The following is a 22812-nucleotide window of genomic DNA, read 5'->3' on the forward strand; positions in this document are numbered from 1 at the left end:
ACCAGGCCGGCGGGAGCGGGGCCGTGCTCGCCGCCTCGGCGGCAGCCGAGCTTCCCCCGGCCGCGGGGTGCAGGTTGCCCGGCCCGGGTGGGGGGCTCGGGCTGGGGGCACACGGAGGCCCGGGCGCTCGGGGACGAGGGGCAGGCCCTTCTTTTCTGGGTGGCGGTGTGTGTGGGGGTGCCGCTCTTACTACGGCCGGGCTGGGGGGCCGGACGGCTGCAGCCCCCTCCCGGCCGAGCTCGCCTGGCTCCGGGGCCGGGGCCGGGCGGTGGGAGCCGAGCTGGCTCGCTGGTTCGCTGGCTCGGCGGCGGCTCGTTTGCATCGGCCCGGGGGGGCCGGGCTGCAGCCCCCCGCCCCCGCGTGGGGGGAGGGGAGGGGAGAGGGGAGGGGGGCTGGGCGGGGGCCGCCTGGCATTGGCGGAGGCGTCCGGGCGGGGGGGCAGGAAGCGGCGGCGGGGGGGGGCGGCCCGGGGGGAGGGGAGGGGGGGCCGCGCATCCTCGGCGGCGGCGGCGGCAGCGGGGGCGGGGGGCCGGGACCGCACAAAGAAAGTGCAAACTTTGCGGGCCCGGCTGCGGGTTGCGGGCGGCGACGGCCACGTGCGGGTGCGGGCGGCGGCGGCGCGGCCGGGCGCCGGGGGGGGGGGGGGGACGGCGGCGTTGCGGGGCTGGGGGGGCCAGGCCGGCGGGCGGGGGGGGGGTGTTGTTGGTATCGCCCCCTCCTTCTCCTCCCCCCCAGGGGTGAAAGTGCAAAAGGAAGTGCAGCCGCTGCCATCTTTCCTCCGCCGCGGCGGCTCCAAACACACCGCGAGCCGGAGCCCGAGCCGGAGCCGGAGCCGGACCGGGACTGAGCCGAGGCGGGCCGGGCCGGGCTAGGCCGCAGCGCCCCGCGCTCCATCGCGCCGCAGCGCCCGCTCTCGGGCCCGGGCCTCCGACCCGCGGCGCTGCAGCGCCCGCGCGCCCGCCCGCCGCCTCCGCCTCGCGGCCCCGCCGCCCCGCCGGCCTCCGCCGCCCCCACGGGCCCGGGCCGGCCCGGCCTCCGCGCCGCCTGCTCGCCAGCCCGGCCGGGGCTCCAGCTCCTCCAGCCCGGGCTCCTGCCGCCGCCGCCGCCTTTTGTTCCCGCCTCCTCCGCCCCCCCCTCCGGCCCCTTCCCCCTCCCAGCTCGAGCTTTGCAGCAGCAGGAGCAGCCGGAGCAGCAGCGGCAGCCGCCGGAGCAGCCCGAGCAGCCGAAGCAGCAGCAGCAGCAGCAGCCGCCGCCGGGCCCCAGCACCAGCCCAGGCGGCGCGCGCCCCCAGCGGGCCCGGGAAAAGGAGCGCGCGCTCACGCCACCGCGCCAGCGCCCCCTGGCTGTCGGAGGGGGCGCAGCCCAGCCCCGCCACCGAAGCGCGCTTGCAGGGAGGGCGGGCTCGTCCCCAGGTCCTCCGGGAGCCCCGCTCGCCAGCCCAGAGGCGCAGCCAGGCGGCCGGGCGGGCATGTGGGCGGGAGAGGCGGCCCGCCAGGTGTAGACGCGCCCGCCCGCACGTGCAGCCAGCGGCAGCAGCAGCAGCAGCCCCAGCCCGCGGCGGCGGCGCGCCCGCTCCGCCAGCCTTGCCCCTACCTGCCCGCCGTGCCCACCTGCAGCCATGGAGCGGGTCAGCGACGCGGCGGCGGCCTCCTGCGGCGGGGGCGGCGGCGGCGCCGGGGCCCCGGGCCCCTCGGCCGGCTGCTACACCTACCAGGTGAGCCGGCACAGCACGGACATGCTGCACAACCTGAACCAGCAGCGCAAGAACGGCGGCCGCTTCTGCGACGTGCTGCTGCGCGTGGGCGACGAGAGCTTCCCGGCCCACCGCGCCGTGCTGGCCGCCTGCAGCGAGTACTTCGAGTCGGTGTTCAGCGCCCAGCTGGGCGAGGGCGGCGCGCCGGGGGGCGCCGAGGCCGGGCCGCAGGACGTGGCGGCGGGCGCGCCGGGGGGCGCGGGCGGCGCGGGGCCCAGCCGCGAGCTCGAGATGCACACCATCAGCTCCAAGGTCTTCGGGGACATCCTGGACTTCGCGTACACGTCGCGCATCGTGGTGCGCCTCGAGAGCTTCCCCGAGCTCATGACCGCCGCCAAGTTCCTGCTCATGCGGTCCGTCATCGAGATCTGCCAGGAGGTCATCAAGCAGTCCAACGTGCAGATCCTGGTGCCCCCGGCCCGGGCCGACATCATGCTCTTCCGGCCCCCGGGCGCCGCCGACCTGGGCTTCCCCCTGGACATGACCAACGGGGCGGGCCTGGGGCCCAACGGCAACGGCATCGCGGGCAGCATGCCGCCAGAGGACGAGGCCGCCCGGGCCGCGGGGGCCGCCATCGCGGGCCAGGCCTCGCTGCCCGTCCTGCCCGGCGTGGACCGCCTGCCCATGGTGGCCGGGCCCCTGTCCCCCCAGCTGCTGGCCTCCCCGTTCCAGAACGTGGGCGGCGGGGCCCCGCCCCTGACGGGCAAGCGGGGCCGGGGCCGCCCCCGCAAAGCCAACCTGCTGGACTCCATGATGTTCGGGTCCCCCGGGGGCCTCCGCGAAGCCGGCATCCTCCCCTGCGGCCTCTGCGGGAAGGTGTTCACCGATGCCAACCGCCTGCGGCAGCATGAGGCCCAGCACGGGGTCACCAGCCTCCAGCTGGGCTACATAGACATCCCCCCGCAGCGGGTGGGCGAGAACGGGCTGCCGCTGCCCGAGGACCCCGACGGGCCGCGCAAGAGGAGCCGCACCCGCAAGCAGGTGGCCTGCGAGATCTGCGGCAAGATCTTCCGCGACGTGTACCACCTGAACCGCCACAAGCTCTCGCACTCCGGGGAGAAGCCCTACTCCTGCCCCGTGTGCGGCCTGCGCTTCAAGCGGAAAGACAGGATGTCCTACCACGTCCGCTCGCACGACGGCTCCGTGGGCAAGCCCTACATCTGCCAGAGCTGCGGCAAAGGCTTCTCCAGGTAAGAGCCGGCCCGGGGCCTTCCCCGCCCGCCCTCCTCCATCGGCCCCTCCTGCTGCCCGCTGCCTTCTTCCCTGCTGGGGAGGCCCTGACTGGCCTTGGGGGTGCTCCAGCTTTGGCCCGCTGGGGGGCGGGGCTTCTCTCCCGGAAGGGCTCCCCTGTGGCAGAGGGTCCTCAGCACCCCGCCAAGCCCTTTCATGCCTCGGGGCGGGAGCGTCTCCATGGCCCGGCTTGGGGCCCTTCCGGGGAGGGGCAGGCTCTCACTAGGCCAGCAGGGGAAGGGGGGGTGGGCAGGGGGCTGGGGGCCCTTCTGGCCTTGAGCGAGTTGGAGCTCGGAACGTCCCCCGGGGCGGGGCTTGGGTTTTTCCTCCAGGGTTTGAGAGGCCCCCCTGCCCTCTGCTGGGCTCTAGGGCTGTTGGCCGGGGCTCCCTCCCCCAGCCTCCAAGTCCACACTGCACCCCCCACGGCCCCGCCATTCACGTACTCGGCAGGCGTGCGGATGCGCACGAGATAGTCATACATATGTAGCACTCGCCACACTTACACCCGTAACCCTCGGGTGACCCCATCCACGGGCGCACACGCCATGTCTACCGGGCACGGTGCGCCTGCAGGCAGTGTAACTGGGGACGCTCCGCCCCAGGCTTCGGGTCCTTGCCCACACAGAGCCGCGTACACGGCCAGCCCCGCGTGTCATACATCACACCTTCCCACCCGCCTACACCTGAGGCAGATGCCCGCCACACCCACGGGCACACCCACCTCCTCCCGCCCCATTCACCCCACAGGTCAGCACACCACACACAGGCTGGGCACGCGGGCGCCCCCACCCGGCTAAACCACACACATACGCGAACACGTCTCTGCCCGCGTTACACACCCACGTGTGCCCCACACGTCTACACCTGTGCACACACCTTGCACACCCACATACTCACGTCTACACCAAACACACACACTGTATACACCACACGTATGTGCATCCATATACATGCCTCCACATATGACTCACTACATACACGTGTGTCCCCCATGTCTACACTTTTACACATCCCCCACCCTCGTGTCTACACCAAATACACACCTCTATACACATGTATACATGTCTACATGCCCCTCTCACACATACACATACATGTGCCCCCACATGTATACACACCTACAGCCCTCTCACAATACACATATGCCCCCACCTATACACCAAACACACACCTCTATACACATACATGTGCCCCCACATGTATACACGCCCACAACCCTCTCACAATACACATATGCCCCCCACATATACACCAGACACACACCTCTATACACATACATGTGCCCCCACATGTATACACGCCTACAGCCCTCTCACAATACACATATGCCCCCCACATATACACCAGACACACACCTCTGTACACATGCATGTGTCCCCACATGTATACATGCCTACGTCCCTCTCACACATACACATACATGTGCCCCCACATGTGTACTTCAAACACACGCTCGCTCCCACTCCCCCACGGGCTCCTCGGATACCTCCCTCTGCTAGGATTGGTTCAGCTAAGCTGACACCTTGGGGGGGTGCTCTGCCCTGCAGCCTTGAACACCTCCCCCGCCCCGTGCCCCCCATAGCCCCCGGGCGGCCCATCCCTCTTGGGGGGGGATGAGGACCCAGGCCTCGGGTGGGAGTCTGGCTGGAGGTTTTGTCCCGAACGACTGAGGCAGCTTTGAGGCTGGGGAGGCAGACGCCCCAGCTGGGGGCCTCGGAGGGGGGTGGGGAGCAGGACGCGGGGCCTCTGCTGTGGCTGCCCTGGAACCAGTCCTACCGGTTGGGAGGCCCCTGCCTCCCCCCGCCCCCCCCTCAGGTTGAACCAGCCAGCTGCGGCCTCAGCGCCCCCTGGTCTGCCGGCCATGGCCGTTCTCCGGGAGCAGACTCCGGCCGCTCGGGGATTGGCTGCTGACTGAAGAAGGGGGAGGGGAGGCCCAGCCGCCAGGCTCTTTGCCCTGGTTCAGGGCACACATGAAAACTGGCCCAGGGGGCCCTGGGTCTGGGCCAGAGAGGAGGCAGGGGCGCCAGGCTCCCCTTCTTCCTGGAGAGGACCAGCCCTGGGGCCTGGCCGGGGGACTCCTGGGGCCCTGGGAAGGGGGGTGGCCGGCCCCCGGGCTGTGGCAGTGTGCCCCTCCCCCGCGCCCCGGCCCCCGTGACCGCCTGTTCTTCCTTTCCCTTTCAGGCCGGATCATCTGAACGGACACATCAAGCAGGTGCACACGTCCGAGAGGCCCCACAAGTGCCAGGTAGGGGCGGCTCCGGGTGGGGAGAGGGCCGGCCGGCGGTGTCCGGGCCCGGGCCGGCTGGGCTGTTGCGTGCGTTGGGCGGGGGGCCGGGGGCGCAGCCGTCGCCCGGCTGGCAGAAGCTTTGCTCGCCTCCCTCCTCCCCGTGGCCTCTCGCTGCCGCCGCCTCCGAGGCTCCCCGCCGTGCTCCCCCCTCTTCTGGCGTTGCTGCTCCCCTGCTGAGGGCCCTGCCTGGCGGGGGGCGCTCGCCGCTCCTGGCTCGCGGGGTTCCAAATGCAGCGGCTCTGGCCCCCAGCGTGAGGATGGCTGGAAGGAACGGTCACCGAGTCCCTCGGCAGGGGGTGTTTTGCCACGCCCCCACTCCCCGCAGTGGGCTCCTTCCTGGGATGCGGAATGGGAGGGAGGGGCTGAGCCCCCTCTGGAGCCCCCGGACCTTGGGCGAGTAAGACTTGGCTGTGTTGGGGGCGATCTCTGCTTGCCTTTCCTGAGAAGAAGGCCTCAGGGGTCTCCCCAGACCCCAGTCTCTTCTCCAAGCGCTCTCGGTTGGCGGGAGGCTTCCCCGGCCCGGGCAGGTGGGTGCTGGGCCTTGTCTGTGGCCAGTCGGGGTGAGCTGGGGTCGTGACCCCGAGTCCGGGCTTCCTCCCTCTCTTGTCGTCCTCCCGGATCGGAGCCGCCCGGGCGGCCTCGGGATGTCTGAGTCCAGACGCTTTCACTGTGGGGGGCCCCCTCTGGGGAATGTCGGGGTTGCTGGGCTCAGAGCCCTTCTCCATGAAAATGTCCGTCTCCCTTTGTCCGGGGGGCTCGGTGCCGCCTCCTCCTCCTCCTCCGAGGAAGGCCTATGTGTTCCCTCTTTCCTCCTCCGCGGCCATTGGCGGCTTCAGAAAGTTAGAAGCCCACCCGGGGCATCTTCGGCTGTACCGCCCCCTGCTGGGCGTCCCAGCCCCTCTTCAGGCCTACAAATTCACTCTTTTTAGGTTAAATCTGGGAGGGAGGAGCCAGGGGAGATGAGGCAGCCTCGGGTGACCCCCACTGGGAGCACCGCGGGTCTTCGGGCCCAGCCCCAGCGAGGGGCTTCCCTGGAGGCCCCTTTGGGGGGCCCAGTCGCCGCTGGCGGGGGCAGGCCCTGCGGATCCCGCCCCCCACTCTGGCCCCCACGCAGACCCTGGCTTGCTGGCGCCCCCTAGCTGCGCGTGGCCCCAGCGGGGCGCACCCCAGAGGGCAAGGGGGCATTGCGCCTGGCGGCCAGGAGGTAACCTGCGCTTTCTGCCCTTTTCCAGGTGTGGGGAGGGAGCAGCAGCGGCCTGCCGCCCCTGGAAACTCTGCCTAGCGACCTGGCCTCATGGGACTTTGCCCAGCCTGCTTTGTGGAGGTCGGCCCACTCTGTTCCTGAAGCCGCCTTTTCCCTTTCCTTAAAAAAATCCTTCCAGGCCCTTGATAATCTGGGCCCAGCGCCCTCCGGCAGCCCTCTCTTCTGCCCCGCCCCGCCTGGCTACCTGAGGCAGGGCTGGGCCACCCCAGAGGGCAGTCGCGCATTTGCCCAGTGGCCCGTGGGATAAGCGGCCCCTCCGGGGGGCATTTTTCCTGGGGTGGGGGGGTCCCTTGCCAAGGCCCCCCTGCCCCAGCCCGGCAGCCGCCTCCGTCTCCATCCTTTGCCTCTTCCCGGGTGGGATGGTTCTTGCCCGTCTCGGGGCGTCTTGGTTTGTGGGGAGGCTCCCCCTAGGTCCCTGAGGAGATTCCTCCTCTCCAGGGCAAGGACTGGCGCTTTGGGGGCTCCATTGGGACGGCCTCTCCCTCCTCCTCGGGGACCGACGGTCCTCCCGGGCAGTGCTCTGGAGCTCAGCGCTCCCCCGGGACCACAGGAAGCGGCCGCCCAGGACGCCCTGAACCAGCTAGCGGTCTCCCCTTGGGGCAGCCGCGGCCCGCTGCGCCCCCTCCCGACAGTCCTGACCCCCCAGTCGGCGGCCCTGGGGTCCCTCCCCTTTCATCTCTGGCTTAGTTAGACCCTCGGGTTCTTGAGTTTATTCGGGCAGGAAGTAGCTTCGCTGGGGCCCGCTTGGCTTTGGGAAGGCGCTTGAGCAGACCCTGAAACAGCTCCGCTCTCCGCCTGCTCTTCCGGGGGCTTCCGCGGGAACAGGGCCTCCTGATAAAGTTCTCATTCTAACCTCGAAGCTTGTGTGTGTTTTGTCTCTGATCTTGGGGAGCTCTGGGCTCCCCCGGCCCGTCCACACCCACCCCCGCCCATGCCCACGTGGTGGGCCCCAGCTCCCCTGCCCGTCCAGGGACACTCGGGCACCTGTTTCCCTCGGCCTGCCCTGCGGCGGGGATGCTCCCTCCGTGTGGGCTGGGCCCAGTCGGGCCTAGGGTTCGACCGAAGCTGCAGACGGGCAGTGTGGGCCATAGTGTAGATGGGAGTCCTGTTTGGTTTGGCGCGGTCCTGTCAGAAAAAGATGGCACCGGGGCTTTGGCATCAGCCCCAGAGGTCCAGAGGTCGAGAGGTGAAGCTTCAGGCCCCCGGTGGCCAGGCTGGACCAATGGCCTGTCCACGGCCGTGTCCGCCAATGGTCCTAGCATCCTGAGCTTGAGGAGACCCTGAAAGCTTCTTCCCCCGAGCCCCCCAGCTCCCTGGCCTAGTGGAAAGGGTGTTCTGCTAGGAGGAAGTCCAAATGTCACAGCTGAAACTTACGGCTCTGGTACTTTGGGCAAGTCCCATATCTAGGCAGCCTCAGGTTCCTCATCTGTGGAATGGGCGTGAAGAAGACCCCAGGCCCTCCCTCATTTCCTGGGGTTGTTGTGAGGTGGGATCTGTGGAGTGCCATAGGGGCGTCTGAAGTGGTCACTTTGCTGAGGAAGCAACCTGAGGCCCAGAGAGAGAGGAGGAAAAGGGAGAAAGAAGGAAGATAGGAGGAAGATAGGAGGGGGCAGCTAGGGGGCGCAGTGGATGGAGCACCAGCCCTGAATTTAGGAGGACCGGAGTTCAAATCTGGTCTCAGACACTTAACACTTCCTAGCTGTGTGACCCTGGGCAAGTCACTTAACCCCAGCCTCAGGGGGAAAAAAAAAGAAGAAAGATGGAGATGGAGAAAGAAGGGAGAGAAAAAAGGAAGGGAAACAGGAGAAAGAAGGAAGAGAAGGAGGAAAAGAGGGAGAAAGAAAAAGGGAAAAAGGAAGGGAGAAAAAGAGGGGAAAAGAAAGGGAGAAAGAAGGAAGGGGAGGAAAAGAGGGAGAAAGAAGGAAGATAGAGGGAGAGAGGGAGAAAAAGAAAAGAAAGAAGAAAAGAGGGAGAAAGAAGAAAGGTAAAAAGAAAAGTAGAAAAAGGGAGAAAGGAAGGGAGAAAGAAAAGGGAGAAAAAGGAGAGAAGGGAGATAGAGGGAGAAAGAAAGAGAAGGAAGGTAAAGGGAGAGAGGAAGAAAAGAGGGAGAAAAGAAGGGAGAAGACAGAGAGGGGAGAGGTGGGGGGGAGGGCGAGAAAAGAGGCCGAGCCTGGGGGGCTCCTGGGCAGAACCCCCCTGCCGGCCTCCTCCCTGTGCCTCCGGTGCCCACTGCTGGGGGAGGTGGGCCCAGGCCCCCAGGCCCGGGCTTTGGGTAAAAGCGCTGGTGCTGACGGGGCTGTGAAACCGAGTCTGGGAGGCTGAGCCCATCTCCTCTGTCCCCTTGCCCTGCCTCTCTCTGTCTAGACCTCCCAAGCCTGCCCTTGCCCGTGTTGGCTTAGCAGCTCGGGAGGAGGGACCCTGCTCAGGAGGCTGTGCGGTGGAGGCTGGCCTCCATGGTTTTGGGCTCCCTCCCCTCCCTCCTTATTTTTGCTGCAGAGCCTGGGGGAGGGGAGGAAGGAGCTGGGGGTCCTGCTTCTCCCAGCTCTGGACCCTCTAGTCTTAGCCTTACTCTCTCAGGGCCCCCCGGACTGGAAGAGGTTTGGGCACGGTCCCCCAGATGTGAAGGGTGTAGGGGAGAACCCCAGGACAGGACAGACCTCCCCGGGCCCCGGGATGCGGGGAGTTCCCTGGCCAAAGGGTGGAGACTTTCTCTGGGTAAGACACGGTCCCTTTCTCTTCCCCCTCGTTTCCCCCACTGTAAGAAGGCCCGGTGAGAGCCTGCAGCTCCCACCGTTGGGTCCCCTTTGGACGGTGTATTGTACAAGGGGTTCAGGGTGCTCGTGGCCCCGCCATCCCTTCTGGGCCATGCTTCTGGGTGCTGGTGCTGGGGGAGGGGCAGCTGCCCCCCACTGGCCCTGCCCCCTCCTCCTCCCCTGGGGCTCTTGGCTTCTTGGGCCCCAGAGCGCTCGCCAGCTGGCGACAGGGCTCTGGCACCCGGGCGGGCCGTGAGGGGGTGAGCGGTTCTTCCCTTGATGCAGCCCCGCCCAGGCTTGCCCGTCAGACCCCGGGGCCTAGCGGGCCCATGTTCTTGGGTTCTCCCTTCACCTGGCGGAGTACTGGCCTGCCTGGGGAAGGGGGGGCTGTGCTCCTGGCCTCTGCGGGCCCTGACGTGCCAGGACTCCGCAGTCCTAGCTTCTGCGGCGTGGGCCCTGCCCCCATCTCTCTTCCTTCTCTCTGGGCCGGACCTCTGCAGACCTGGAGTTCTCCTTCCCCTTGCTGGGACTGAGCGGGATCTGCGAGGACTGCCCTGGAGGGGAGATGGTGGGGTGGCAGCTGGGGAGCCCCGAGAGCCGGCCTTCTCTTGGCGCTACTGTCAGATTGGGAGGCAGGCATCACGACCCGCCTGGGGCAGATGGGAGCTCTCCTTGTCTGGGGGCTATCCAGGGAAGAAGGAATCAACCGCAGAGGGCGAACCCAGGGGGAGTGGGAAAGGAGGGTTGGAGGGTGAATGGGAAGTGGTGAGCCCCCTGTCCTCAAAGGTCTGCAAACCCAGCAAGATGGCCCCACGGGATGTCCTTGTGGCCCAGGAGGGGGTACTCTCACTTTGGAGATCCCGGGGTATCCGTGGAGATAGGAACTCTAAACACGTTTGATTTCCAGATGATGCTTTGCCCAGATGAATATTAAATGCATGTGACTCTCCCTGTGCGGCGATTGCTGAGTGGATGGGAGGAGAGGCAGCGGCCCGGAAGGGTCTGTGACCAGGGAGAGCAGGCAGGGGGAGTTAGGCCAGTCAGGGCTTGTTGGGGGTTGGCGGGTGGCCTTCTGAGGACGGTCCCCAGCTCCCGCAGAGGAAGGAGATGCGCGGTGACTCCGGGTTTCCTGGAGCTGAGTGCCGGCTCATGGCGCCCAACTCAGCGAAGTCTGCTGGCTTCCCAACATTCCTCCTGGTTTTCACTGACCAGGACCAGAAAACCCCAGGGTGGCCGTCCTCCAGAGGCTTCCCCGGCAGTCAGAATCTCAAACAGGCTCTTCATGCAGGTTCAGATGCATCTCAGAACGGGACCTCAGTGCCTTTGAGTCAGGTGGTCCCCGCTAGCTGGGTGACCCTGCTCAAGCCACTTCCCCAGCACCAAGCAGTGCATGGGTCCAGATCCTGCCTCGGACACTTCCCCCCGCCTCAGTTTCCTCATCTCTCAAACACAGGGGTTGGACTCAATGGCCCCTAAGATTCCCCACCTCTGGATCTGTGTTCCTGGAGCCCCAAGTTTCTCTGGGCTCTTTTGGAGCGCCTCTCGCCTGGGGTTGGGATGCTTGGGCTCCCTTTCCTGGACCCTAGCAGGCAAATGTTCCATGTGTATCGATCGGTACAAAACCTAGTAGTGATTTTTCATCCCCCGGACCCTGCCTTTGCTCAGTCTTTAGTAAGCCGTGATTCTTGGGAAATGCCCTTCTTCGAGGCAGCTTGGCCAGCAGCTCCGTCACTCCTGGCAGGCTGCTTCCTCCCTTTGTTCCTCATCTGTGCTCGGAGGTCCTCAAGGAAGCTTGATGGTGTGTGTTTTTTAACACAAGCAGGGATGCTGCCCCTGCAAGAAGATGGAGGGGACCATCCTGTAAGATGCATGGTCTGGGCGTCCAAGTTGGGGTCTGGATGTCTGAATTCGGGCTTTGGCTTTGGACAAGTTACGTGAGCCTCAGTTAGCCCTAAATTTAGGATAACAACCTGAGCACCTCCTGAGGGGTTAGGAGAATCTGATGAGATCATGGCTGTAGAGCCTAATACCTGTGTAAAAGTAAAAGATGATGGTTTCTTGGGATATTGGTTATTCAATCAAATGAGAGATTGAAATCTGTTCCCCCTAAAGAATATAACTCGGGGCAGCTAGGTGGCACTGTGGATAGAGCCCCAGCCCTGAAGTCAGGAGGACCCGAGTTCAAATCTGGTCTCAGACACTTAACACTTCCTAGCTGGGTGACCCTGGGCAAACCCCAGCTTCAGGGGGGAAAAAAATTTATGTTATTGTTTTTATTTGTTATTCATTTTATTTATTTTTTGGTTCATTCTATTTATTATTTTTTAGCATTTGTGAACGTTCATTTTTAAAAATTCGAGTTGCAAATTTTCTCCTTCCCTCCTTTTTTTCCCACCTATTGAGAAGGCAAACAATATGATAATCATTGCACATGTCTTGAAGGCATGCTGCCGTTCCATATTAGCCATGTTGCATAAAATAAAAAAGCAAGAAAAATAAAGGAAGTGAAAAAAGTATGCTTCAGTCTACACTCAGCCTTCATCTGTTCTCTCTGGAGTAGATAGCATTTTTCATTTGATTCTTTGGAATTATCTTGGTTCGTTGTTTTGATCCAAGTAGCTAAGCTTTTCATAGTTGATCGTTGCACAATTTTGCTCTTCCTGTGTATAACGTTCTTCTGGTTCTTCTCAATTCACTTTTGCATCGGCTAATGCAAGTCTTACCAGGTTTTTCTGAAATCGACATCATTTCTTATAGCACAGTGGCATTCCGTCAATATTGTTTTTAAATACATTTTAAATTTTTTTCACTTGAGTGTTTGATTTTTTTCAATTAATTACATGTAAAGGCAGTTTTCAACATTCACTTTTATAAGATTTTGAGTTCCAAATTTTTTTTTGTTCCCTCCCTTAATTTCCCCAAGACAGTAAGCAATATAATATGTGTACAACTAATTTTAAACATATTTCCATATTAGTCGTGTTGTGAAAGAAAAATCAGAACAAAAGGGAAAAACCATGAGAAAAAAAAACAAAAAACCAAAAAAGTGGAATAGTATGCTTTGATCTCTATCCAGTCTCTGGATACAGATGACATTTCCATACCAAATTTATTGGAATTGTCTTGGATCATTGTATTTCTGTGAAGAGCTAAGCCTATCATGGCTGATTATCACACAATCTAGCTTTTATTGTATATAATGTTCTGGTTCTGCTCACTTCATTCACATCAGTTCATGCCAGCCTTACCAGGTTTTTCTGAAGTCGGCCTGCTCATCATTTTTTATAGCACAATAATGTTCCATCACAATCATATACAAAACTTGTCTAGTCATTTCCCCCATTAATGAGCATCCTCTAATTTTCAGTTCGTCATCACAAAAAGAGCTTTTATACAGAAGTCCCTTTTATTTTACTTTGATCTCTTTGGGTACCGCTAGTTATGGTATCGCTGGGTCAAAGAGTATGCAATTTTATAGCTCTTTGGCCATGGTTCCAAATAAATCTCTAGAATGGTAGAACTAATCCCACAATCCCTCCAATCATGTATTAATGTTCCAATTTTCCCTTCAACATTCATCATTTTTCTTTTTTGTCATGTTAGCCAATTTGATAGGCATGATATGGCATTTCAGAGTTGTGTGTTTTGTTTTGTTTTTTGTTTTGTTTTATTTTGCTATGGCTGTTAGGGTTAAGTGACTTGCTCAGGAAGTGTTAAGTGTCTGAGGTCAAATTTGAATTTACTACACCAACTAGCTGCCCCAGTTTTTTGTTTTTTTTTAAATACATGCAAAGATAGTTTTATCTTTGTTAGTACCTTGTGTTCCAGATTTTTCTTCCTCTTCCCTTCCCAAGACAGCTAGAAATTTGATATAGATTAAACATAACACAATTCTTTTAGACTTATTTCCATATTTGTCATACTGCATAAGAAAAATCAGATCAAAAGGGTAAAAAAACCCAGAAAGATAAAAAACAACAAACAACGAAAGATGAAAAGCCTATGCTTTTATCCACATTTAAGTCTCCATGGTTCTCTCTCTGGATGTCAGTGGCCCATTCCATCAGAAGCCTATTGGAATTGCCTTGAATTCGTTGTTGAAGAGAGCCACATCTGTCAGAACTGATCATTCCATAATCTTGTTATTACTCTGTACAAGGGTCTCTTGGATCTGTTCATTTCACTCAGCATCAGTTCATGTAAGTCTTTCCAGGCTTTTCTGATCGACCTGCTCATCATTTCTTAAAGAACAATAGTATTCCAACATAATCATTTACAAAACTTCCAGCCATTCCCCAACTGATGAGCATCCACTCTATTTCCAATTCCTTACCACTACAAAAAGGCTGCTACAAACATTTTTTGCACATGTGGTCCCTTTTCCCTTTTTATGATCTCTTTGGGATACAGGCCCAGTGGAGATACTGCTGGATCAAAGGGTGTGTAGAGTTTTATAGCCTTTTGGACATAATTCCAAATTGCTCTCAGATTTTTTTTTTTTAATTTGCATTTCTCTGATTGATGGTGATTTAAAGTATTTTTTTTCATGGGTCTATCCATACCTTTAATTTTTTCTGTAAACTGTGTGTTCATATCCTTTGATTATCAATTTTTTATTTAAAATTTTTTTTAATAATAGCTTTTTTATTTTCAAAATGTATACAAAGTTATTTTCAACATTCACCCTTGCAAAACCTTGTGTTCCAAATTTTCCTCCCTCTCTTTTCCCCACTTCCCTCTCCTAGATAACAGGTAATCCAGTATAGCTTAAACATGTGCAATTGTTTTAAACATTTCCACTTTTTTCATGGTGCACAAGTAAAATTAGGTCAAAAAGGGAAAAAAATGAGGAAAAAAAAGCAAAGCAAATAGCAGTTAAAAAAAGATGAAAATATTATGTCGTGATCCCCATTCAGGACCCATAGTCTTTCAGGGATGCAGATGGCTCTTTCCATCACAAGTCTATTGGAATTGAAATGCCTCTTATTTTTATAAATTTAACTCAGTTCCCTATATATTTGAGAAATGAGGCATTTATTATAAAAACTTGCTGCAAATAATTTTTCTCTCAGATAACTGTTTTTCTTCTAATTTTGGCTGCATTGTTTTTGTTTGGGAAAAACTTGTTAAATTTTGCGTTATCAAAACTGTCCATTTTAATTTTCTAGGATCCTTTCTATCTTTTATTGGTTAATCTGAATCTGACTTGCCTTTCCAGCCTTCTTTCATATTGTCCTTTTTCAAAGGATCATAGCCTTAGAGCCATCCAATCCAGCCTCCTCATGTTATAAACTCTATAACATGATATATATATAGTGGTCCTCAAACTTTTTAAATAGGGGCCAGTTCAGTGTCCCTCAGACTGTTGGAGGCCGGACTAGAGTAAAAACAAAAGCTCACACTCCATCTCCGCCCCTCGGCTCATTTGCCATAACCCGGCGGGCCGCATAAACATCCTCAGCTGCCGCATCTGGACCGCCAGCCGTAGTTTGAGAACCCCTGTAGAGGATTCCAGAACCAGAGAGATTCATTTAGTTGATTTATCAGAGCACTCGAGTAGCAAGAAGTCCATGGATGACCAGTCCCTCTGCCTCCAAATCCAGCATTTCTTCCATTGTACCTTTTGGCATCTGTGATTCCTGCTAAGCTCTGTCCACTTCTTCCCCAAAACTTTCTTCCTTTTCTCTGTTGGCACCAGCCCAAATACCAGGATGTTTCCCTGATTTCCTCCTGAGAGTTCTTAGGACCCTGTGCTCAGCCTTTATCCCCCTGGATTCGGTCCCATCCTCATCAGTTGCAGTGCAGCCAGAGGGCACTGTGGTACAGATAGGGCTGGATCTGTTGTCAGGGAGACCTGAATTCAAATGTGGTCTTAGGTACTTATGAGCAGGGTGACCCTGGGCAAGTCACTTTAATCTGTGTCTGTCTCTGCCTTTGTGTATGTGTCTCAAGTGCCTATCACAGAACCTTGTACACATTAGGGGCTTAATAATTGCTTGTTGGATGAATGAGTGAATATTAGGGAATTGATTTTGGAGAAGATCTTTACCAGTTTAGATTAAAATGCCTTGGAAAAGTCCAAACCTGTTTCTTCCTTCCCGGATTGGTAATTCCCATGTAATAAGAAGCTACTCAGTCATCTCATGGGCTTCAGTTATGCAAACCTAGAATTATATTCCAGGTTCATCCTTCATTGCCTTCCCTCTTTCCTACTTTCCAGGAGCAGGTTTCCCTGTACTCAATACCACCAATCTCACACTTTGATTTCTACTTCTGAATTTTGCTGCTGAATTTGAAGCAAGCTGAGAGGTTTACACTAGCCTGAAAAAGCACTTTCAAATTCACCCAGATTTGGGTTGTTTTTTTGTTTTGTTTTGTTTATTTTTTGGAATGTTAACCCAAACCACATTTTATTTTTTAATTTTTTTTTCCTGTTTTTGCTTATTTGTTTTTTCATTTTCCTCAGTTACATGTAAGACAACTTTTTTTGGGAGGGTTACACATGTACATTCATTTTTTACATATTTCCATAGGAATCACCATGTTGGAAGAGAAAATTCAGAATAAAAGGAAAAAATCCACGAGAGAAAAAAACAGAAGAAAAAAAAAGTATACATAGCACATGTAGATTTACATTCAATCTTCAGAGTTCCCTCTCTAGATGTGGATGGGTTTTTCCATCCAGAATTTTTTGATTGATCAGATTTGATACAGCTGAGCTTCTTCTTCTTCTTCTTCTTCTTCTTCTTCTTCTTCTTCTTCTTCTTCTTCTTCTTCTTCTTCTTCTTCTTCTTCTTCTTCTTCTTCTTCTTCTTCTTCTTCCTCCTCCTCCTCCTCCTCCTCCTCCTCCTCCTCCTCCTCCTTCCTTCCTTCCTTTCTTCTTTCTTCTTCTTTACAAGATATACGCATGGGTAATCTTTCAGCATTGACAATTGCAAAACCTTTTGTTCCAACTTTTCCCCGCTTCCCCCCCCCCCCCCCATCCCCTCCTCCAGATGGCAGGTTGACCAATACATGTTACATATGTTAAAGTATAAGTGAAATACAATACAGCTGAGCTTCTTAATGGGCTCATGAGAAGCAGCTAGGGGCTTAGCAATTAGTGTTGGGCCTAGATTCCTGAAAACATGATTAGATCTGGCTTTAGACACTAACTGGGAAAGTCAGGTTAGCTCTGCCTGCCTCAGTTTCCATCCATCCATCCATCAAATGGGCATAATAGCTCTTGCCTCCCCAATTGTAAAGGACTCAGCATGGGGCCAAGCACATAGTAGGTGCTTCATCAAGGCTAGGTGACTGATTCGAAAGCCACATAGATTTTCTGTTCCGGGAGGCCTTCAGTAACTTCTGGTTCATATTTTGCCTCAAGAGTAGGAAGAATGTGACAGTTATTAGATGGGGCAGGCTGATCTGTGACTGAGGGTAGAGGAAACTCCCTGCCATCCCCTTGGAGAGTCATACACTTGGCCAGGCCCACCCAGCCAGGAAGTATCAGGGATGGGACTTAAATCCAGGGCTTCCTTGTTTCCCGGGCCAGGACCCCCTCCCTCCCCAACATGCTATGCTCCCTATCATGACATAGTTAACAACAGTGACATTTAGATATTCTTTTAAACAAGAATATCTTCAAGATAAGTGTTTCACAGGTGATCTCACTGAATTTTCCTTCCAGCCCTGGGAGGGAGGTCCATGAGGACAGGCTCTGAGCAGGAAAATGACTTGGAGCCCTCCAAAAATTCCCAGAAGCCTTCTGCAAGGCCAGTGATTCCCAGATCGTCCTTCCCTAAGTGAATTTGTTTGTTTGCTTTGTCTCTGCACTGTAAGCTCTTGAGGGCAGGGGGTTTTCCTTTCTCTTGGTATTTCTGCCAGTTAGCACCAGGCTTGGCCCTTTAGTATTGCAATTTTAAGTCTGTAAAAAGCCCCCTGTCTTGGGGGCACAGAGATTACAAGTTACTTAGGTGGTCTGAGTCTCTGGAGAGACCTGGATTCTGTTTCCAGTAGGGCAGCAGGGATGGCTTCATTCTTTGTATTCGTATCCCCGGGGCCTAACACCATGCCTGGCACCCAGAAGGGGTGATTTGAGTGATTGGCTTCCTGGTGTTGTTTCTGTGTGGCCGTGTGAAGCAGGCAAAGGATTATCGAGTCTCATTGGAACAGCCGGCTGAATTTTGGGACGTTTGCGTCTCAGTTTGGTCAAGTTATATGTAAAATTCCCGGGGCACCAGAAGATGAGGCGGGCACTCACCCTGACTTTCTTTCCCATCCACAGACCTGTAACGCCTCCTTTGCCACCCGTGACCGTCTGCGCTCCCACCTGGCCTGCCATGAAGACAAGGTACCCTGCCAGGTGTGCGGGAAGTACTTGAGGGCAGCCTACATGGCGGATCACCTGAAGAAACACAGCGAAGGACCAAGCAATTTCTGCAGTATCTGTAACCGAGGTAATCTTCCTGTTGTCCGGCATCCTAGCGGTGGGTGGTGAGCATGGGCTTTGTTGCCGGGCTCGTGTGGCCGACTCCCCACCGCATCCCTGCTGGGCCATCTCCCAATGGCGGCGCGGCCTGGCTTGGGCTTGCCGCGAAGCCGCTTGCTCGCTCGGGCTTGCGAGAGCTGCGCCTCCCCCAGATGTGGTTCTTTACGCCTTTTTAGGGACTGTGGGGGAGCTGAGCAGAAGAAATCAAAGCTGTAAAGATGCCGGTCCATCTGTGTGCTCCAGGGGGCGGGATTCTGTGCATTTCGTAGGTACCATTGAAACAACGCCCTGTGCTCGGGGATCACACAGCCTGGCGCTGCTGGCAGACTCCATGTTTCTTTCGGTACCAAAGGGATGGCCAAGAACTTGGGGCATAAGTGGATGCCAAGCAACCCACTGAGTTCTTTGGCAAGAACGCACGTGTCCCAGGCCCAGCGATTTTTTTAGTTGTGCAAAAAGTTTGGAGTTGATTTCATTTCCATCTCTGGATGGCCTCAAGGCTGGCGCGATTCTGATTGACACTCTCAGAGCAGGATGAACGCTTTGGGGGATGGGGGACGAGGGAAAGGGCAGCGGCCCGTGGTTCCGTTTCCATCTAGCTCTCTTGGCTGGTAGGTAGCTGTGGGAGAGGAGGAATACGCATCTCGGATTCCTAGGATCCTGAATCCAGAGTGCCAGGGGGGGAAGGGTGCCAAGAGGGGAATTGGCGTGATGGAGGCAGCGTTGGGGGATCTGTGTGGAGCTCTGAAATTTGGATTATTCTCCTCAGGCGGGACATGTGCAGAGGCTAGAGGCCTGAAGGCTTTTCTCGACCGGTTCGGGGGGGGGGGGGGAAGCATTGGACTGTGGGGTCAGAGATGCGGGTTCTCTCCTTGGCTCCGCCATTACGTGACACATAACTTCTCTGAAACTCAGTTTCCTCATCTGTGAAATGGGGATAATAATACCTGCCCAGCTTTTCTCACAGGATTGTTGTAAGGATTTGAAAGCGGATTTTGCAATAAGGTATTATTATTACTACCACGGGGGAGGGAGGGATAGCCGGCAATCTCCTGGCTAAGCCGTCTGTGTGATCCTCGGCTTAAAATATCCAAGAAGTCTTCAGATTTTAATAGGTATGAAATGATGTTAGAAAAACAGCCCTCGGCAGACGGAGGTTCGGTGACATTGTGAGATGTCACAGGGATAGGCAGTGACATCACTGGAAATCAGGTTCGCCTTGCTCGCCTCTAGGGGCCTCTAGGAGCCCATGCTTTTCTTCGGCTGTTGCTAACAGGAGAACCTGGTAGAGCTGATTGCAAATGCATCTTTTCCAGAAAGCAGGAGACCCTAAGGTGCTTCCTTGAGTTGGGCGTGGTGCTGTTAGAGCGTGCCGGTGGGCCGGCGGGCCTCTATCCGGAGGCCCATGTAGCTGGCTTCGAGCGCTTGGGAGGTGGTGGGACGTGGAGCCGGGGGATTTCCTCCCTCCCCTCGGAGCTGTAGTAACTCAGACAGGCCAGCAGTCGGCCGGCATTTCGGCGCCTCCCAACCTCGCCGTCCAGACTTTGGGGAGGCCAGTGAGAGGCCGCTGGCCTTCCCAGGCGAATTAGACCATCCCGGCTATCATCTCCGGGACAAGGGGACCCCGTGGCACTTCGGGGACGGACTCGGCCCTGGACGACGCAGAGCAGACGACGGAGACACGGGGAAAAACCAAACAGCTGGGAAACAGACCCTGAATTACGCGGCAACAACAGAAACTACTGACAATTTCCAAGAGTTACATCGTTTTCTCTCCAGAATTGGTAGAGAGGGCACCGTGGCTGCTGGAATGCACACTCACTGAGGGAAGTGATTCCAAACAGTGAAATCGAGGCCCACGTTTCCTCAGAAGGGCCACCTTGGGATGTCCTTGGGCCTCGCCCTGGGGGCTGGTGGTCCCATTTCTGGAGCGCACCAGAAGGAAAGACAACTTTAGGCGGGGGGGGGGGAGGGGGGAGGAGAGGATAGGGTCCGATTCTTACAGAAGAGAAGGAAAAAAAGTAATCGCTGACGCATTTGCTTTAATGTCTAAAGCAGGGGTTCTCAAACTGCGACCCACGGGCCACATGCGGCCCCCGCTGAGGACGTTTATGCCCCCGCCGGGTTATGGCAAACGGGCTGAGGGCGGAGACAGAGGGAGAGCTTTTGTTTTTACTCTAGTCCGGCCCCCCACAGTCTGAGGGACAGGGAGCTGGCCCCTGTTTAAAAAGTGTGAGGACCGCTGGTCTAAAGTCTAAGCCTTGAGGAGTGCTTTTCCTAGAACTGTGGTTCTGGGCTGGTTTCTTGTGCAGAGGACATTTGGCAGACTGGAAGATGAGGCTCTCGCTGGCCATCAGAGACGGTTTGAAGCTGCCGTCTATGGACAGGGAGACCTAGAAGCTTCAGACATCGGTGTAGGGCCTTGATTCTGGCCTTTCTGGATAATCGATGAATGCATTTATTAAGCACCTGCTGTGTGCCAGGCATTGTGTTATATGGGGGGATACCAAGAATGGCGGGAGAAAGCTTCGGGGTCCAGAGCTGTCTGTCTTTGCCAGTGGGGTGTCCTAGAGACATTCCACAGCCTTCCTTCTGGGGGTTGTGGATGTAGGATTATGATCACCAGCTTTGATCCTCAGGCAGGGTCAGATAGGAAAGCATAGATGGCCCCAGAGGAAATTGTCTTCTGCGGCTCAGATGGGAGGTGCTGTTCTCGTGGTCTTTCCGTCCCGTGTAGCCGCAGGTGGGACCGGTCTGGAAGTTGCATTAGCGCGTGCTGGCGTGTTCCCATGGTCAGAAGACCACAGTCCCCTGTGGCGGGGCCTCACTGGGCTCCCCGACTTTGTTTTTGGCGGAGGGAAGGTTTTCCGAGCAGCTGCGCTTTTCCCTAGTGGGGTCTGTGTGTCCTTTCTCACAAAATGTCTGTAGCGGCTGTGACCCCTTTCCGGGGGGGGGGGGGCGCCTGTCGTAGTCTGATTCTGCGGCTTTTCCTTTACGGTCCTGCCTGCCCTTCTGCTCCGTTGCCAAGCACTCGGTAGCCATACCCCGGACTCAGCGTCCGGCCTGATGGCAGTTTGTTTGTGAGGCCTTCCCGCGAGAGACCGCGCCCCCGTCCTGCCTTTGGAGAGCTGCCGCCTGCGCGGTGCTTCCGGCCGATTTATGGCCCCGGGCCCCGGAGCAGTGACGAGATAGCCTTGAAACCTCATTCTCGGTCGCCAGCAAACAGTTTTATCAAAAGCAGGGGAAGCATCGGCTTCCAGGGCCTCACCCCCCGCTGCTGGGCCCATCCCTTTATTGGCCATCCATCCACCCACAATTGTCCGTCCAGCACCCTCTTTGTCCGGCAGTCACCGCAGAGACCCTCACCTGCCTCACGTCCTCTCCCTCCCGCTCTGGGAGCAGCTGTTGGGCCTTTCTGAGCAGGACGGGCTGTCGACAGGGGTTCCGTCCTCCCCCTGCTCCCCTCCCTCATTTCGGCGCCTTGCTCTCTCTTCACCCTGAGTTAGCGGTTCTTCGAGGTGGCCCGCTCTCCGAGCCTCCGGCAACACCGGCCCGGGGGGCCCGCGGAGAGGTGGGGTGCAGGGACTGGGCTGTTTCCCTTCAAACCAGTCTGTGCTTCAGAGGGGCAGACAGCGGTCCTCGTCCCCTGCCCTCGGGTCCCAGAGGGCCTCCAGTGGCGGCGGGAGGGCCGGTGGGCGAGAAGTCAGAACCAAGAGCGGGAATCGGCTTTCCGTAGTCTGTAGGTGCCATCCCTCCGACCCCTTTGGTCCTAGACAAGTGCTCCTGGCTATAAGCGCAAACAGCTGCATCCCTATTACTGAGTTAGAGGGACCATCACTTCCTGCCCTTCCACTTTAAAAATGTTCTGCAAAGGCTAGACTTGGGGCAGCGGGTGGCGCTGTAGTGGATAGAGAGAGGCCAGGCCTGACGTCGGGAGGGCCCGAGTCCAATGTGACACCTCCTGGCTGGGTGACCCTGGGCAGTCACTTAGCCCCAAGGCCTCAGCAGAAAAGGAAAGTAACGAACAAGAAGGCTAGACTTTGCGAATCCCAGCCTCAGAGACGTGCCAGATAGAGCCAGGGACGCTGGCTCCTGCCGGGGTCAGGGCGGCCGCCTGGGCCCCTTCTTGCCAGGGACTCCCCAACAGTGGAGGCAGTAGCGCTGCTAGAGACCCCCCAGAGACCCCCCGGAGACCCCGCAGAGACCCCCCGGAGACCCCCCGCTTTGGTTTTGGTTTTGGCCGCAGAGGGGCCATCTTCATGTCACGTTTTCTAGAGAGGCACAGCGGGCCTCTGCCGCCCCTCGGCTCTGGGAGCATTCCGCCTCCGTGTTGGAAACTACAGGATCGAAAGAAATAATTGTGCCCTTTAATGTCACTTTCCAGTTTTAAAAGTTCATCGCGGGGCAGCTAGGGGGCGCAGTGGATAGAGCTTGGGCCCTGAGTTCCAATGTGGGACCCCGGGCAAGTCGCTTAACCCGGTGCCTCGGAAAAGAGAAGGTTCATTGGCAGTTCAGAAGATAGCAGCATTCGCAGTTATTTCCTGAGGTTACGGTGAAAAACCTCACCCCAAAGAGGCCTGGGGAGCCCTAAAGTCCGGTCTCCTTCCCTGAGGAGGGCTTGCTTTGTTTCGTTTCTTTAAAAAGCCCCCTCCTCCGAGGCTGGTTCTCAGGGGCCACCCCTCCCACCCCTGCTCCGGCCGGGCAGGATCAGCTTCTCTCCCACGTGCTCCGCCCGCGGAGCCTCTCGGCAGGCGCCCCTTGCACTTTGGCTTTTGGGTGGTCCAAGCCAGCCCGCCACAGCTGAGGAGCTTGGTTAGTTGTAGGAGGGAGAGGTGGATGCAGCGCTTTCGGCGTCTGGCTCCTTTCGACGCTAGGCCCAGGAGACTTAGCTCTGCCTCGGGGAGTTTACCCATCCTGCCCGGAGGGTAGAGTGCCCAGAGTGTTGTGTGTCCGGGGCTCTCCCCACCCCGGGATGCCTCTGGATGGACGCCATGGCCCCGGCCTTGTCCCCCCAGAAGGAGCAGCCGGGGCCCCTGGGGGCCCGAGCAGTCG

General features: G+C 57.3%; 1 protein-coding gene across 6 annotated transcripts in view; it reads left to right on the forward strand.

Moving 5' to 3' along the window:
* Positions 1 to 1490: 1490 nt before the first annotated feature.
* Positions 1491 to 22812, forward strand: part of PATZ1 (POZ/BTB and AT hook containing zinc finger 1) — a 58099-nt gene continuing 36777 nt past the window's right edge. For 5 of the 6 annotated variants that reach the window (XM_074293329.1, XM_074293322.1, XM_074293304.1 and 2 more), the window contains exons 1-3: positions 1491 to 2943; positions 5165 to 5228; positions 17557 to 17728. In XM_074293329.1, coding sequence (XP_074149430.1) covers positions 1619 to 2943; positions 5165 to 5228; positions 17557 to 17728 — 1561 coding nt within the window. In that variant the 5' untranslated portion in view covers positions 1491 to 1618. Of the gene's footprint in view, positions 2944 to 5164; positions 5229 to 6502; positions 8643 to 17556; positions 17729 to 22812 lie in introns of those variants that run through there. The other variant, XM_074293346.1, reaches the window with a different exon arrangement.

The sequence above is a fragment of the Sminthopsis crassicaudata genome, chromosome 1 (genome assembly GCF_048593235.1).
Source record: "Sminthopsis crassicaudata isolate SCR6 chromosome 1, ASM4859323v1, whole genome shotgun sequence".
Lineage (NCBI taxonomy): Eukaryota > Metazoa > Chordata > Mammalia > Dasyuromorphia > Dasyuridae > Sminthopsis > Sminthopsis crassicaudata.